The sequence below is a fragment of the Perissodus microlepis genome, chromosome 7 (assembly GCF_051167445.1).
Source record: "Perissodus microlepis isolate ML-2025 ecotype Zambia chromosome 7, ASM5116744v1, whole genome shotgun sequence".
NCBI classification, from domain to species: domain Eukaryota; kingdom Metazoa; phylum Chordata; class Actinopteri; order Cichliformes; family Cichlidae; genus Perissodus; species Perissodus microlepis.
In genome coordinates this window covers 16,550,658-16,565,529 of record NC_140467.1, presented here as the reverse complement: position 1 = coordinate 16,565,529, position 14,872 = coordinate 16,550,658, and the positions used below count along the sequence as shown (strand labels likewise).

At 43.0% G+C, this 14,872-nt stretch overlaps 2 protein-coding genes across 3 annotated transcripts; both read right to left on the bottom strand.

Annotated features, from left to right (window-relative positions):
• Positions 1–1,090: 1,090 nt before the first annotated feature.
• On the bottom strand, positions 1,091–9,082 carry LOC146382875 (potassium voltage-gated channel subfamily A member 1-like). Its single transcript, XM_084933846.1, has 2 exons — positions 8,395–9,082; positions 1,091–7,756 (listed from the first exon to the last, which is right to left on the bottom strand). Exon 2 carries the CDS (start codon positions 7,501–7,503, stop codon positions 6,028–6,030), a length of 1,476 nt encoding a protein of 491 aa, XP_084789972.1. The 5' UTR covers positions 7,504–7,756; positions 8,395–9,082; the 3' UTR covers positions 1,091–6,027.
• A 711-nt stretch (positions 9,083–9,793) lies between these two features.
• Positions 9,794–13,743, bottom strand: LOC146382874 (shaker-related potassium channel tsha2-like). 2 transcript variants are annotated; one of them, XR_014800686.1, is made up of 2 exons: positions 10,783–10,894; positions 9,794–10,672 (listed from the first exon to the last, which is right to left on the bottom strand). XR_014800686.1 is itself a non-coding variant. In XM_084933847.1 (2 exons), the coding sequence occupies exon 1, from the start codon at positions 13,296–13,298 to the stop codon at positions 11,868–11,870; it is 1,431 nt and encodes a 476-aa protein (XP_084789973.1). In that variant the 5' UTR covers positions 13,299–13,743; the 3' UTR covers positions 9,794–10,672; positions 11,848–11,867. The 2 variants fall into 2 exon arrangements, 1 of the variants encoding a protein (XP_084789973.1); XM_084933847.1 differs by lacking the exon at positions 10,783–10,894 and adding an exon at positions 11,848–13,743.
• Positions 13,744–14,872: the final 1,129 nt, after the last annotated feature.

Here is a 14,872-nt window from a genome sequence, read left to right as displayed (position 1 = left end):
ACAGGGAAAAAAGTGGGCCTGAGCATGACGGCAAAAGATTCGTGTTTCAGTGGAATCTTGGGATGCCTGTGTTGGTTTAAATGCATGTAACAGAGAGTAGAAAACTAACAAGAGTGGTGTGAAATCCTCTGCTGTTACCGAGCCCCTCTTTTGCACGCTGCCTTCTGTTATTCCAGTCCAGCGGGGCTTACCAGCAGAGAGAGTGAGAGAGTCTATGTGCAAGAAGAGCGGGACCAGCGCCAACTCACCCCACCCTTACTGCTGCTGCCTGCAGAGTGAGGAGTGCTGCATTTCCTGAGGGCAATGCAGAGGAAGGGAGAAGAGGCTCGCTTCTGTTCAGGTCACCGTACGGCAAACAAAAAGCAGGGAAAGTGAGATGGGCAGAGTCAGGTGGACAGCGGTAGACGAGCTGCAGCATTCACCAGGATGGCTCTCTGCTGTAGGTGTTAAACGCCGCACCGTCAGAGGACAGGAGTGGGAATAAAGCTTTTTTTTTTTTTACATTCAAAAAAACTGCACCCACTTCTTTAACTTTCTTTGACTGCTCTGTGACCGGATTCTGTCTCACAAAATCAAGATGTTTTAGAGTATGGTGAAAATGCGATAATTTATGGAGAGCAAAACCGCAACACTGATAACAGGCCAGCAAATATTTTGATAGTAATTGTAGAGCAGGGGTTTTAGACTTTCACTCTGACAAAATTAGTTTCTTTGTGGCTTCAGGACATACTGGTGTACACTTTTCTTTATATTCTGTCATTTTATAGAGCTAGGAAATTGATAGATAATGAAAAGGTGGCTCAGAGTGAAGCACTTCAGGTGTCTGACATGTGTAACAACTCGGAGGTGATGACAGAGGTAAGCAGCCCCCCTCCTGGGACAGGAGGATTAGTGTAGACCCATTACCTTGCCCCCATGAATCACTGTTAATGGCTTGAATGATAGGATCCAGTAGTAGTGAAGGTATTTAAATGGAGACCTCAAGTTGTGCTGTTAGAGCCACACGGTAAAGTAGAGTCTTTTATGAATAAGCTCGTCCACGCTGCAGATATACGCCCCCATTCCCAAGCTGAAATGAGCATACACCATCTGATCCTTAAAAATTTATTGAAGTTAATGTCAGATGAAATCATAAGTGATATAAGAAAAAAACAAGTAACCCTTGCATAGATCACAGACCATGCCTTTGTCGTCATCCGACAAACTGAACACATTGTAGCATAACCCTTGGTAAACACAACATGACAATGGCGGCTGGATTGGACAAACACAATTTGAGTTTGGCTCGCTCACTGGATGAAAAGAAGAGGAGACGAGTTCAACAGTCCTTTAGGCGCTTTGCTCCAAAAAAAACAAAAAAACAAAAAAACAGGTCCTTCCCCATCGGTGAATAAATGTACAGTCCTGACAGAAAAGACAAACTCGTAGCCATTCTCATACAAACAAGAACTTCTCCCAGTATTGTCACCTTTGGCAAGTGAGATACACAACATCGCAACATTCAGTCATGTTCAGTGCCTCTTTATAAGCAGGCAAAAAGAAATGGAAAAAAGCAGTCCAACATTGAGACTTTTAATAAACAAGAATGCCTTTAAACCAGTGAAGTACAGAGGAGGGTGTGTGGCACAGGCCCTGTTTAGACAAGCTGGACACGTTTCCCACAACGCTGTGTCGTTACAGTTTAGACTGAGATCAGAGGGTGCTAAATGTCGTTCGAGAGAGGATTTCAGTCCTACAGTGGAGATAAAGTCTAAGAAACTAGCCCTTGACGTCCTTGCTCACATTCAGAGCCTCGCAAGCACAACCTGAACATCACGCACAGACGCTGACAAACGCCGTCTCAGTGATGAGGTCAGCGCTAAAGTGCTTTTAAGAAATCCAGCAAAGGACACGACAAGTTCTGAACAGGGCCTTACAGGAAGCCTTGGTGCAGATGAAAGCAAGGGTTTTCTTTCTTTTGTTTTTTTTCTTTTAAATGATGCAACTGTATTATAGTTGATCCACAGTTTGAAAGGCAAAGCTCATGCATTCTTCCATCAATCATGCAGTTTTTTGCAATTAGTAGATTTCTGTAGAGATACATTTTAGCAGTAGAGATTTGGGAAAAAAAATGTGAACGTGGTGATTTTGAATGAATCATGTTTTGGTTTTTTTTTTCATCATCTTCTTGGAACCAAAAAGACAAACTTTTTTTTTTTTTTTTTTTTTAAATATATATAGTTTGTACACTTCTTGTCCATATCATCTAGTGTAAAGCACGTGGTCATAATACAGTAGTTTCATTATCATGGCTTACTTGGAGGAACATTTTGTTTTGATATTCCAGTATAAGGCATGTTCTTCCTAAATCATTCATGTTACGGTGCCACCACAAGTCAAACAAAACAAAGGAAACTAGGAACACACTTTAAAATTGTTTCTCATATATAATTGTAGTATATATTGGTTACTTTATCTTACTGTAGCTAAACTGCATGTTATTCTCATGACATTTTGTGATATTTTTTTCTTAATTAAATGTTTTTTTTAAAGATCTTCTCACTCATGTTTGTTTGCAGAAGCATAGCATCTGACAGGAAGCTAAACAAATGAGGATGTAAAATAATTTAGGCACCTTCTCTGTCTTTCTCTCTAACAGCTGATTCTCTGTAAGTGTGCTCTAGGCTCTTCCTTTGGGACTCTGCTATAAGTCTGACTGAACCCTTCGGGCGGCTTTGTTCCTCGCAGCGAAACTTCAGTCCGACCGGGGAGCTCAGTGGGAACGGCCACTGCTGCAAAGCCTACATTTGGATTTCTCACAAGAAAATGTCAGCCTCTACAGCTGACCCCGCTGACCTTTGCAAAAATCTCAGAACGAAAGACAAGAGGTTGGTACATAAGCAGCCCTGTTGTATCTGTCAAGTGTTTTTCTGACATTCAAAGTTGTGTTCCCATTTTTACAAAAAGCTTTTAAGGAACAGGTTAACTCTTATTCTATTGCTGTTAAGAATGCATGTTTCAGTTGGGTATTTGAATGTGTAGCACCATTCACACATGCCCTCAAAGCAGGAGTAGTGACAGTAATGTAAATGTGAGGGCAATCACTTGTATCTTCATCCCCTCGTGTTGGCATTTCATGCAATCCTTCAATGATTTCTGGGTAGCTGCATGTAAGAAATTGCTATATTTTTTGTATTCTTTACGAGAAATCCTAGATAGAGTGATATCGTTCTAATTTTTTTTTTTTTTTTGCATTTACTGACATTTGCCGTGCCTGAGGTGGACACACTTCATCAGTACAGTACAGAGATCAGTCCCAAATGAAATGACGGACAGTGCCGCAAACTACTCAACCAGCCACCAACAACATAACAGAGAGGAAGATAAATTACTGAGAAGAAAATCATCTTTTCCAAAATGATTCAGGAAGGCTTGCTTCAGCCGCAGGAAACGTTTTAAGGGAGCAAAACAAGAACGGTAGTCGTGTACTAGCACCGCAAAGAATAGCCAAACAACTCTGACATTCAAGTAGCACTGCAGTGTTTTCTTTTTACAGGATACTGTCGGGAGTGTGCTAAATGTAAAAGGAAACAAGGCAAAACAAAAATAACAGTAGCATACAGTACAGTATAAAATCTAGCTATCATTCAGAGAAATTATTCTCAATACTGAGTGTAGGTTGATGTACAGTAGCTGGAGAATTTCAAGTACATTTTGTTCTACTCTATCTGCAGTCTGCTTGTCTGGAACAATATGCTGAGAAACGATGCACGACGAATGAACAAGCACAGGCAAAAAGAAAGGAAAATCTCACTAGTAAAGAAAAATAAGGACTTAAGCAGCAGAATAAAACAACTGTGCAAAGAGATGGGCTTCACTTTGCTGTGCATCACATTGCCCAAAAATTTCAGTGTGACAGCTTTTAAAACTAGATTCAACTTCTCTGCCATTTTTAAACACATTTGCTAATTTTCCTGTGACACTACGGTAACTTGACATGGCACTGTTTCAAAGAAACGGACACATTAAAAAGTCGACCTCATCCCATTAGGAGAGTCAGGCAATCTCTACAAACTACAAACGCGTTCTGATTGTGCGTAGCTTTGAGTGAAAAAAAGGAGCAGGATTGTGGTACACTATTTACCCTAAGTGCTTGTGTAAAGGCTATGCTTTGGGACTCTCACATTCAATATTGCATGACTGCAGTTTACACTTAAGGTTCCATTTTGCATTATGGTATAAGAAACCCTGCGTCGAAGCTTGCAGCTCTGCAGTGTGTTTGCAATGACCTCACTGAGGTAGAGACCTTGAAAGGATGCATGGTGCACAAAGAAAAGCATGGAAAACAAAACAATGGATATTCCCTTTTGAAGTGGAGTGGTAAACATGCAGAGTACAATACATTGCTGCTCAAGGGTATAAATAAGTGCATGACAGCGTAAAATCGGGTTTGTGCATGACAGCATGGATCTGTTTTTCTTTCCTATTATATTTACCCAAATCACCTGCTCACCTGGCATCATAGCATCATAGCAAACACGGTTTCAACACTAAGACAGAAGGTGGACCAGCTCTGCTCAACCACACAAACACCGCTGAACACAGAGGCACTTTCACTGGTCCTGTTGATGAAAGGGGGAAAGGCACTAGCAACTAAAGTCAGAATATATTTCTGATAAATATCCTTCTCTGTGGATTCAAAATCAGCATGACCTAAATTGGAGATGGAGACAGAAGCATGACTTTAATCTGTTCTGTTGTCAAAAAAGAAGGTCCATGCAGTGCACTACTGACTAATACAGTAATCGGTGCTTATTAGGATTATATGCTTTTTTGATAATATTTATTCAGTTTCTTTGCCTACTCTTAAATGATAAACTCTGCATCCTGAAGGTAGGTTCGGATATATTTGACCACAATTCAGAAACATCCAGAATTTGATTTCCTTAGTTTTCCTGACAATAGGGCACCACAAAGTGCCAAGATTTAGCAACAAGCTGTATACTCACGTCATGCATTAAATATACCAGGATACAAAAGTACCTTAGTTGACAGACCATAATGCAGGTTACTTTTTTTTCATGCTATGATCTCATTTATGTACTGTTCCCTTAAGATTTAACATTCAATTTCTATACTTCTAAATGATTTGCATTTTCGAACCAAAAACTCATCCAGTGCACTCGGTGTGAAAACAGAATGGAAGAGGGGCAGGGTGGGGGGTTGTAGGAGGGAATGGAGGCAGCTATCCAAAAGAACATCCTTTCCGGTGTTGTGAGATATGTCTTGTGCATGCCGATATCAAAATGGAAAGTCTCTAATCATGCTCATGTGAAGCTCACGTTCTCATTGTGCTGTGTCGCGTCTAAAGGGCATGGCATTGAATCACTTGGTGATGACACAATTACAGCAACTGCTGAGGAAAAAAACGAAACTAAACAAAAATGAAACAGCAGCATTGCAGATGTCTGTGAAGCAAGTAGATCGCCGTCTGTTTATATCCAAACAAGAGAGATCAGTCTTCCTCCTATAAGGTGCTTTGCCGAGTAGAAGATCCTTTGCGGAGAGAACGGGGAATGGAGGGAGGGTGTGTGTGGGTGGGGGTGGCGGGGGGAGGTCTCCTAACTTTTTTTGGCGCTTACCATTTAGCCGCAGATGCTTGCATGTCTGCAGTCATTTCTGGTGGGTTGTGCAACTTGCTGAAATGTTATCTGTACTCCATGCATATAAGATTTTAATTATCACACTGTGGTCTGAGAAGACGGCGTGTGCTCTGGGTCCTCGAGGGAGCCTGGTGTGTGTGTAATGATCAATGTCTTCTCTCTGATGTGACTATATATTTGTAGTATCAGAATAATAATTCTTTCTACCTGTCATGTACTCTAACAGCTTTGTTTTGTTTTTTTTCTGTTTCCTTTCAGTATAGCTGAGCATAATTGCAGGCCTAATGCCATAGAGTGCTTTGGGGAGGTAAATGAAGCATTCCTAACTTACGGTCTACTCCATCTATAACAGTCTCGTAGAGAGACTAAAATTCCTAGCTAGTGTCTAAACATCGGTAAGCAGCTTGCTTTTGTTTACACAGTTCTGGTTGGCTATAGTGCAATTGCCAGTTCTGAGGTTTGCCTCCCTAAAGTTATCAATGCTATTGTTTATGTCTCCATCAATCTCCATGTACTCTGATTTGCTGACGGTAGACGAACTACGGCGGCTGGAGTTGGTTTCAGACGGGATGTTGGGAGTGCTGACGTTGAGCAGCTGGGCTTGCTCTTCTCCCTCAGTTTCCCTGTGGTAGAAGTAGTTGAAGTTGGACACGATGACAGGCACTGGGAGAGCGATTGTCAACACTCCAGCGATGGCGCACAGAGATCCAACAATCTTGCCTCCTATAGTGACCGGGACCATGTCCCCATAGCCCACAGTTGTCATGGACACAACAGCCCACCAAAATGCATCCGGGATGCTGCCAAAGTGCGAATCTTGCTCCTCTGCCTCAGCAAAGTAGACAGCACTGGAGAACAAGATGACTCCAATGAACAGAAAGAAGATCAGCAGTCCTAGCTCTCGCATGCTGGCCTTGAGGGTCTGTCCCAAAATCTGGAGTCCTTTAGAGTGTCGCGACAGCTTGAAGATCCTAAACACCCTGACCAGACGGATCACCCTGAGTATGGCCAGAGATGTTGCCTGCTCTCCCACCCCCTCGTTTTCTGGGTCTTCAGCCAGCTCAGTGCCAAGTGTAATGAAGTAAGGGATGATGGCCACTATGTCAATCGTGTTCATCATGTTCTTGAAGAAGGCCGGTTTGCTTGGGCATGCTAGGAAGCGTACTATCAACTCAAAGGAGAACCAGATTATACAGAGAGTCTCGATGATGAAGAAGGGGTCAGTAAGGATGTCGGGCTTATAATAAATTGTAATGTTCCCCACTCTCTCTATTCGGCCTGCTGGATCCTCTTTCAGTTGTGGTAAAGTCTCTAAACAAAATATAACTATTGAAATCAGGATCACCATCACGGACACTATGGCAATTCCCCTGGCAGGGCCCGAGCTTTCTGGGTGCTCGAAGAGGAGCCAAATCTGACGCTGGAACTCCTTCTCAGGTAAAGGACGCTCTTCCTCCCTGATGAAGCCCTCATCCTCACGAAACTTCTCCATCGCCTCTACTCCCAGCTCGTAAAATTTGATTTCTTCTGAGAACATATCCAAGGGGACATTCACCGGTCTTCTCAGCCTCCCCCCAGACTGATAGTAATAAAGGATGGCATCGAAGCTGGGACGGTTTCTGTCGAAGAAGTACTCATTTCTCAGAGGATCAAAGTACCGCATCCTCTTTTTCGGGTTGCCCAACAACGTCTCCGGAAACTGGGAGAGCGTTTTCAGCTGCGTCTCAAAACGAAGACCGGCTATGTTGATAACCACCCTCTCGCAGCACTCGTGGTCAGTGTGGTCAGGGGGGTAGGTGTCCTGAGGGTGGCCAGGGACAGCTGAGGTCTCGTCCATATTATCGCCCGCTACTACGGTCATTTTGGGACGAGGAGGTGATTAAAAGAGGGGGAGGAATTGTGCTGGGGTGTTGGTTAGTCTGGCTGAGCAGGCATTCAGGATTGGGAGGAAATTTTCCACTCCTCAGCTCCCCGCACCCCTGAAACTGTTGGAGACGTCCCCAGATACTAGGGGGGGGGCTGGCTGCTTTGCCTCAGTGCGGCTCCACTGTGGTTCTTGCTGGCTTGACCATTGCTCCTCTCCGGTGCATCTGCAGCTATTGTTGCTGCTGCCTCTGTCACCAGGAGAGAGGAAGAAAGGCAGAGATAGAAAGAGAGAGAGAGGGAGGGAGGAAATAATGGGATCAAACAGCCCAAGATATTTGCTGTTTCAGCATTTTCTGCAGTTTATTTATTTATTTATTTATGTCTCTCGGTGTGCATTGAGTGCAGTTATCCAACATTTAAAGTGTAAGGAAACACATGTGGTGGAGAATTTCTGTAAAATGTGTCAAATATGACCACTTTAAAGCTCCCTCTACAACTTAATAGTGACTTTCTAGTGGTGATATGATGCGGCAGTTATTTTCTACCCTGGCTTAAAATTCCTAATAAAAACAAAATCCACTGGCATTTTCATGTAGTTGCAAAATATTTCTGTAAAACGCTGACAAAGAAACGCAGGATCTCTTTCTTACAGAAGAACAACAGCGATTTGTCCTACGCCACTCACAACAGCCTGAATTATGACGCATAACATTAGCTGTTATTACTATTTGTACATGTAAGCACCCTGCAGCCCAAGTGCGGGGGAAATGTGCAAAAGCATTAGAGTGAAAACACTCCAGCACCCCCAACACCACCACCACCAAAAAATCTACCTATGAATAAAAATAATCTAACCAGAAAGTGTTACATAAGTTTCGAGGCTTACCGTGGTTTGATCTTGAAAACGTCTTGAATGCGTCTTATCCTCGAGTAAAATCACCCAACAGCAGCGCGCCAGTGGGTGTCATGTGGCAACTTTACATTGTACCAGCAAAAAAAAGAAGAAGAAGAAGGAGAGGAAGAAGAAGAAAAATCCTAGAACCTCACTGTGCGCATCTCCATCCAAACTGTGTCAGTAAAGCACGATACAAAATCAGGTTTTTAAAGAAAAGAATTCTTGAAATGGGGTAGTGAGGGGAGCCTGAGATGGAAAATGAGCGAAATAAAAAAAAGGGAGAGAGGATCGCAAAGCTGCGGCGTTGGCGGCACGGTGCTGTGAGCAGCTCGCTGTATACCGCAGGAGAAAATCTTGCACTGCAGTTCGGGGGGGAGATACATTAAGGGGCAATAAGCGAGCCCTTGACATTTCCAGACATCACTGCATCAGCAGAAATCTGTTTTGTTTTTTTGTTTTTTTGCCACTAGACAAGATGACGGGTAGAGTGGGCTTCAAGGCGGCATCGAGAGCGAAATGTTTCTGGGGGGGGGGGGTTTACGAATAAATAAATAACATTGGTGAGCTGAGAGAGAGTCAAGTGTAGCAGCGATGTCCAAATGTTTGCTCAACAGTGTCAAGCATGTTTTGCTGTGCGTTTTACATGCAAGTGCAGGGGAGGCGAGGGAGAAGAGAGGATGGGGAGGGGAGGGGAGAGGGAGGGCAGCAGAAGGAGGAGGAGGAGTTGGAAGGTTTCGACGCAATGCAGACCGGCTCTACCAAAGCACGCCGCCAGAAGTTCTCCATACACCACAAAAACAAGAACGCTCGTGTGCCAGCGCTGGTGCAATCACACCGCAAAGAAAATACAGAGATCCCCGGAACCCACTCCACGTCACATCTGAGATCATCTATATCTTAGAAAATGAGAATCTAATCAGTTGTTTGGCGATTAAAGCATCAGCTTTCCTTTCCGTCTCTTAATGATTTAAGGATTAAATCGTTAGTTGGTCGCGTCAAGGACTTCGATGCGCAAGTCTGTATCTGAGCCAGTGCGATACCAGATTCGGTGTAGTAAGTTTGAACTAATGAAGAGTGTGCTACATTTTACTCATCAGCAATCGGTTTGAAGCCCTTAAAGCTACAAAGTACTGCTTCCTCTCCAGGCTGTGCAGCTCTCACATCCGATTCTTTATCATGCGGAGTTTAAAAGGTTCCTCAGTGGTGAAGTCGCTGTTAGATTTTGGCCCCTGAAGGCATGCAGGTGTACCAAAAAAGGTGGGGAATTTTCCATAATGCTCCGCTGATGACTTTCAGCACCGCGGACAGCGCAGATGATTGATCGACGTCTGAAAACTTCCTTCGAAACAAAAATAAATAAAAATAAAATAGACGCACTGACAACGAAGCAAGTAAATAATCTGCTCTATTAGTTAATTGCTGAGCTGTATGCAGATACCTGACGGTGTGAGCAGATGGGCTCCTCTTATTTAAAGCAAGCATCTTCTAACTTTCAAAAACACAGAATAAACACAAAAATCGGGTGATCGGATTTCTGTCTAATTTCTTAAAATGTGCTTAAAGACAAACCCCTTCATTTATCACTATGACATTTTATTAGGTTAATTGGTTTCGTGGCAAGACAATCCGATGTCTGCTTCTGCGCCCATTTTCCACGATTCAGCACCAAAAGTGATAAAAACGTATTAAACTAATTAGTGAGCATAGATTTTATTATTTAATTTTCTTTTTTTTAACAATGATGTTTTTACTTTCTGCTCTCCTCGGTGAAACAATGAAAAATGACAAGTGGTATTTTCTTCTTCATGAATCATTTATCAAAAGGATTAAGTTAAGTTCACGTTCGTGTTTACATTACAAAAATAAATATTTTATTACATTTTTAATCCACAATGAATTCAGGTCATGCAGACGTTGCATTGCAATGCTCTGGCCTAAGATAAAATAAAGGTACTTTTTTTTTTACAACGTTGCATTATAAGCGGCAAGAGAGCAATATATACACAGTTCTTCTATACAAAGAATGCATGGTCATTTTTAAAGCGTACACAAAAGAATGTTTTTTTCTAACACAAAAAAGTATGTCCATTACGCAAGACTGAACCTTTTCCATGCGTTTCCATTGTAATGTCTCTGTAGGTTACAATACTGGCTGTGCGAGAACAGTCCGTGAGAAACCGATCCAGTGTTTTGGAGGAGAAGAGAGCGCCACGCGTGTGTCTTGTTGTGACTCTGTGGGAACAACAAGCTCCACTTAATCTTCTGCCTCCTGCAAGTAAGCACAAAACAAAACCCACCGCGTTAACATTTAGGAGGTGAGGGAAAGCAGTCGAGCATGTGCTGACCTTACTTAACCGCCACAAGTATCCGGATACATACAGAGTCAAATAGTAGGATCTCGGGGGCTTATGGCTAAATCAGTAAAGGCCAACTGCAACAGTGCAAAGACACTCAAGCTAAAGCGTTAATTTTGCGCACTGAGGAGCCTGAGCAGGAGTGCTGACTGCATGGATGTTTATCATCCACACAGCGGCGCACAGAGCTCACTTGTTCTTACAGACCAGAGTTCCACAGAAGCACATGTCCCAAAGAAAAATAAAGACAGTGACGGTTTCTGTCGTCTTTCATATTGATAACTTTGAATTTCACATTTTTTTGAGATTTTATAATGCAAGAAGAAAATCTCATCAAATTAAAACATGACACACAGAGGGCTGGAGCCCCTGTTAACACATAAATGTACCATCCAAGAGGTCATTAGATCTTGACATGGGGGCTAAGGTGAAGCAGCAATGTTTACAAAAAGCAGGATAAAAGTGATTAAGAGTGGGCACGAAAAACTGTTCACCACAAATCAACATCTGAGCGCCAAGTGCTCTCGTGACTGCAGCCATCTCGCCACAGAGCAGCCAAATACAGACACGTACGTGGCCAGCATAAATCCCAGCTCTGGTTTACACGACGATTGTTTTTTTAGTGGTTCTGTTTATTACTGGTGCCGAATTCTTTTCTCTGGTTTTATTTAAAAAAAATAGTTTTCATTAACAAAAAAGGATAATGTGCGCTTTGTTTTCCAATGCCTTTGTGCGTAAACAAAGTAAGGCCACATCACTATTGTCATCTGCAGAGCGTTTTAAAAAATCTGCAGTCAAACCGAAGTCAGGAAAATCTCCCCAGTTTTATTTTTGCTTGTTTACTGGAATTTCCTCTTCCAGAGAAAAAGAGTCTGTTATCATAAACTGTTCGCTGATGAAAGCCACAACAATGAGCTTAATGTTTTTGATTTTTTTAAATACCAATAACCTGTGTGTTACATAAGCGGGAGGAATTACTGTTTTCTTCATTCGTTTTAGTGAAATCAAATCAAGCTTTATTCTGAGGTGAGTTACAGACAAAAGGCTCAAAACGCCCACAGAAACCTGTGTCCACTGAAACAAAACTCACCAGATTTTTTGAGGTCTTCTTTATACATCTGTCAGTTTCCCTGTGTATGTCTCCACTGGAGTCACGTGTAGATGTGTCAGAGCTTCTAAGTCGTCGCTTTCTTGGTAGGACTCGGTTTTGGAGAACGACTGGTTACTTTTGATCGAATCACTTTCACCGAACGAGGGCTGCGGCTGATGTCCACAGGTCACGTGCACGTATTGGACGTTTTCTTCCTGATCGTTCTCTCTGTGGTAAAAATAATTGAAATTGGACACGATCACAGGAACAGGTAGCGCTATAGTCAGCACTCCGGCGATGGCGCACAAGGATCCGACGAATTTACCTCCGATAGTGGAGGGATACATATCTCCATAACCGACTGTGGTCATTGTCACCACGGCCCACCAAAACGCATCAGGTATACTTGTAAATCCAGACTCGGAATCATCTACTTCAGCAAAATAAACCGAACTTGAGAATAAAATAACTCCAATTAGCAGGAAAAATATAAGCAGCCCCAGCTCCCTGAGGCTCGCATGAAGCGTTTGCCCGAGAATCTGCAGGCCCTTTGAGTGCCTGGAGAGTTTAAAAATCCTGAAAACACGGACCAGACGGATGACCCTCAGTATGGCTAGCGAGGCCGCCTGCTGACTGCTACCCTGATGCTCTGCGAGATCAAGGCCCAGGGTGATGAAATACGGAGCTATGGCTATAACATCGATTAGGTTCATCATGTTTTTGAAGAAAGCGGCTTTACTGGGACACGACAGAAACCTCATGGTGAATTCAAAAGAGAACCACACAATGCAAAGTGTCTCCACCATGAAAAATGGGTCTGTGAACGGACTAGGCGCTTTCCCTTGTGCACTTGCATTGACCTGGTTGTCATGCACTGCGGGGACCTCTCTGAACTCGGGCAAAGTCTCTAAGCAGAATATAACAATGGATATTAAAATAACCATAACAGACACGATGGCAATCATCCGTGCGGGTCCGGAACTCTCTGGATACTCAAACAGAAGCCACAACTGGTGCTGAAACTCGTTGGAAGGCATCGGTCGGTCCTCCTCCCGAGCCAAGCCCTCGTCCTCTTTGAAAAGCTCTATGGTCTCTTCCTCGAGTTCATAAAACTTTATTTCTTCCAGGAAAATATCCACAGGTACACTGACGGGCCTCCGAAGCCTTCCTCCGGACTGGTAATAATAGAGGATAGCATCGAAGCTCGGTCTGTTCCTGTCAAAGAAGTATTCATTTCTCAGCGGATCAAAAAAGCGCATCCTTTTACGCGGATCTCCCAAAACGGTGGTCGGAAAGCGAGAGAGTGTTTTTAATTGCGTCTCAAAACGCAGACCTGAGATGTTTATGACCACCCTCTCGCTGCACTCCTGGTCTGCTGATTCCACGTCTGCAGCATCTTGTAACAAAGGAGTAACGGCCACAGTCTCTTCGTGGTTCTCCACCACAGTCATCTTTTTTACCCCGCCGAGGGTAAACCCGTCACTCACCTCCTTGGAGGCTTCCTCTTGCCCTTTTGCTTGCACTCCCTCCTGTCTCTCTTTCTCATGCAGCCGCCCGAGATTCAGGCCAAGTCCCTCCTTTTCTTTCTTTTTCTTTTTTTTTTTTTTTTATCTAAAACTATTTTACTTGGTGATATGAAAAATGATTTGGTTGTTGTTGATTTATGCCGCCCTTTTGTCAGGTTAGTGCCTCTGAACTGTCAACTTTCAGTGGTGCACACAGATCTCCACTTGCATAAGCTATACCAAGAGAAGGCTATCATATTCACACCATTTAAATCTCCAAAGCCCTCCCCAAGTTGGAACACCAGATGACACTTGCTGCTGCTGTCCCTCTCATACCAGTCACTGCACTGTGGCAGTGCAGTGATTTTCCAAGTAAACATGTAGCCTTAGAACACGTACTTTCAATTTGAATTTTTATGTTTTGCGTGATATTCCACACTTTATAGTGCCCTGTCTTGTTTTGTTCAGAGTGGGGGCTGATACCTTTTCTTTTTGTTTTCAGATTCAGAGTCTATTCAGAAACGCAGTCTCTCACTCTGCAGGTCCTTCATTCATGAAATCATTGGGTTATTCTTGTTCCAAGGGGAACCTCCACAACCCAGGCTGTTTCTACTTTGGGCCACAGCCTGTTATTTTAGATACCAGATGTACAGATGAATGTAACAAACAGATATAGCTTAGTTGAGCACCATGAGCGGTTTTCTTCTGCAGCTTCTCATTAGAAGTGTCTTGAAATGAATTAGATGAAATAACCTGAATGCTTTGAAGTTCTGGGCCTCGTTTAACCAGGGGCCCTCCTGGACCTAGCCAGTGGAAACTGCTGGCTTGACTGATACTTGAGCAGCCAGAAAAGATGGAGCCTTCTGGAAGCTGCAGCCAAAATAACATTCATGGCTTCTTGTATTTAAAGGGCTCAATTATACAAGTTGGAGCAAGGGGAGCCCCAGAAGACAACTGACCTATAGCCTCATGGTTACTGATATTCAGAGGTGTCGAGCAACTCAGTTGCAATTCTTCAGACCTCGTTAGGCCCTTGTCAGACTGCAAATCCAATCAAACAGGATCAAATTTATTATTTTTCTCTCTCTAACAGTTTGATTCTGCTGCTACAACCAGTGAAGATTAGATAATAATGAAACATACAGACAATGTGCAGCCTACACGGTGAACTTATATGTGCACTGCAGCAGCAGAGTGATCTAATTATAGCTCGATTTTTCCACTTTCATAAAGCTGTGTCAGTTATGTCATATACTGCAGACACACAAGCACAACAATAGCAACAACGGGGTGCTAATCAGGGTTATTAAATTCAAACGGGATGCTTTGCCTTATTATGCATACACAGACAGTGTTTTACAGATAATTATATTCCATTATAAGCATATTTCACACCAAAGGGCGTGCTTCTTTTTTTTTACTGCAATGTTAACAAACCAAAGTTGTCAATAGAGCTCAATTGTTCACCTGCTGAACAAAAGGTTGGATCTCAGACTCGCATGTCAGTTTTAGGACATTGT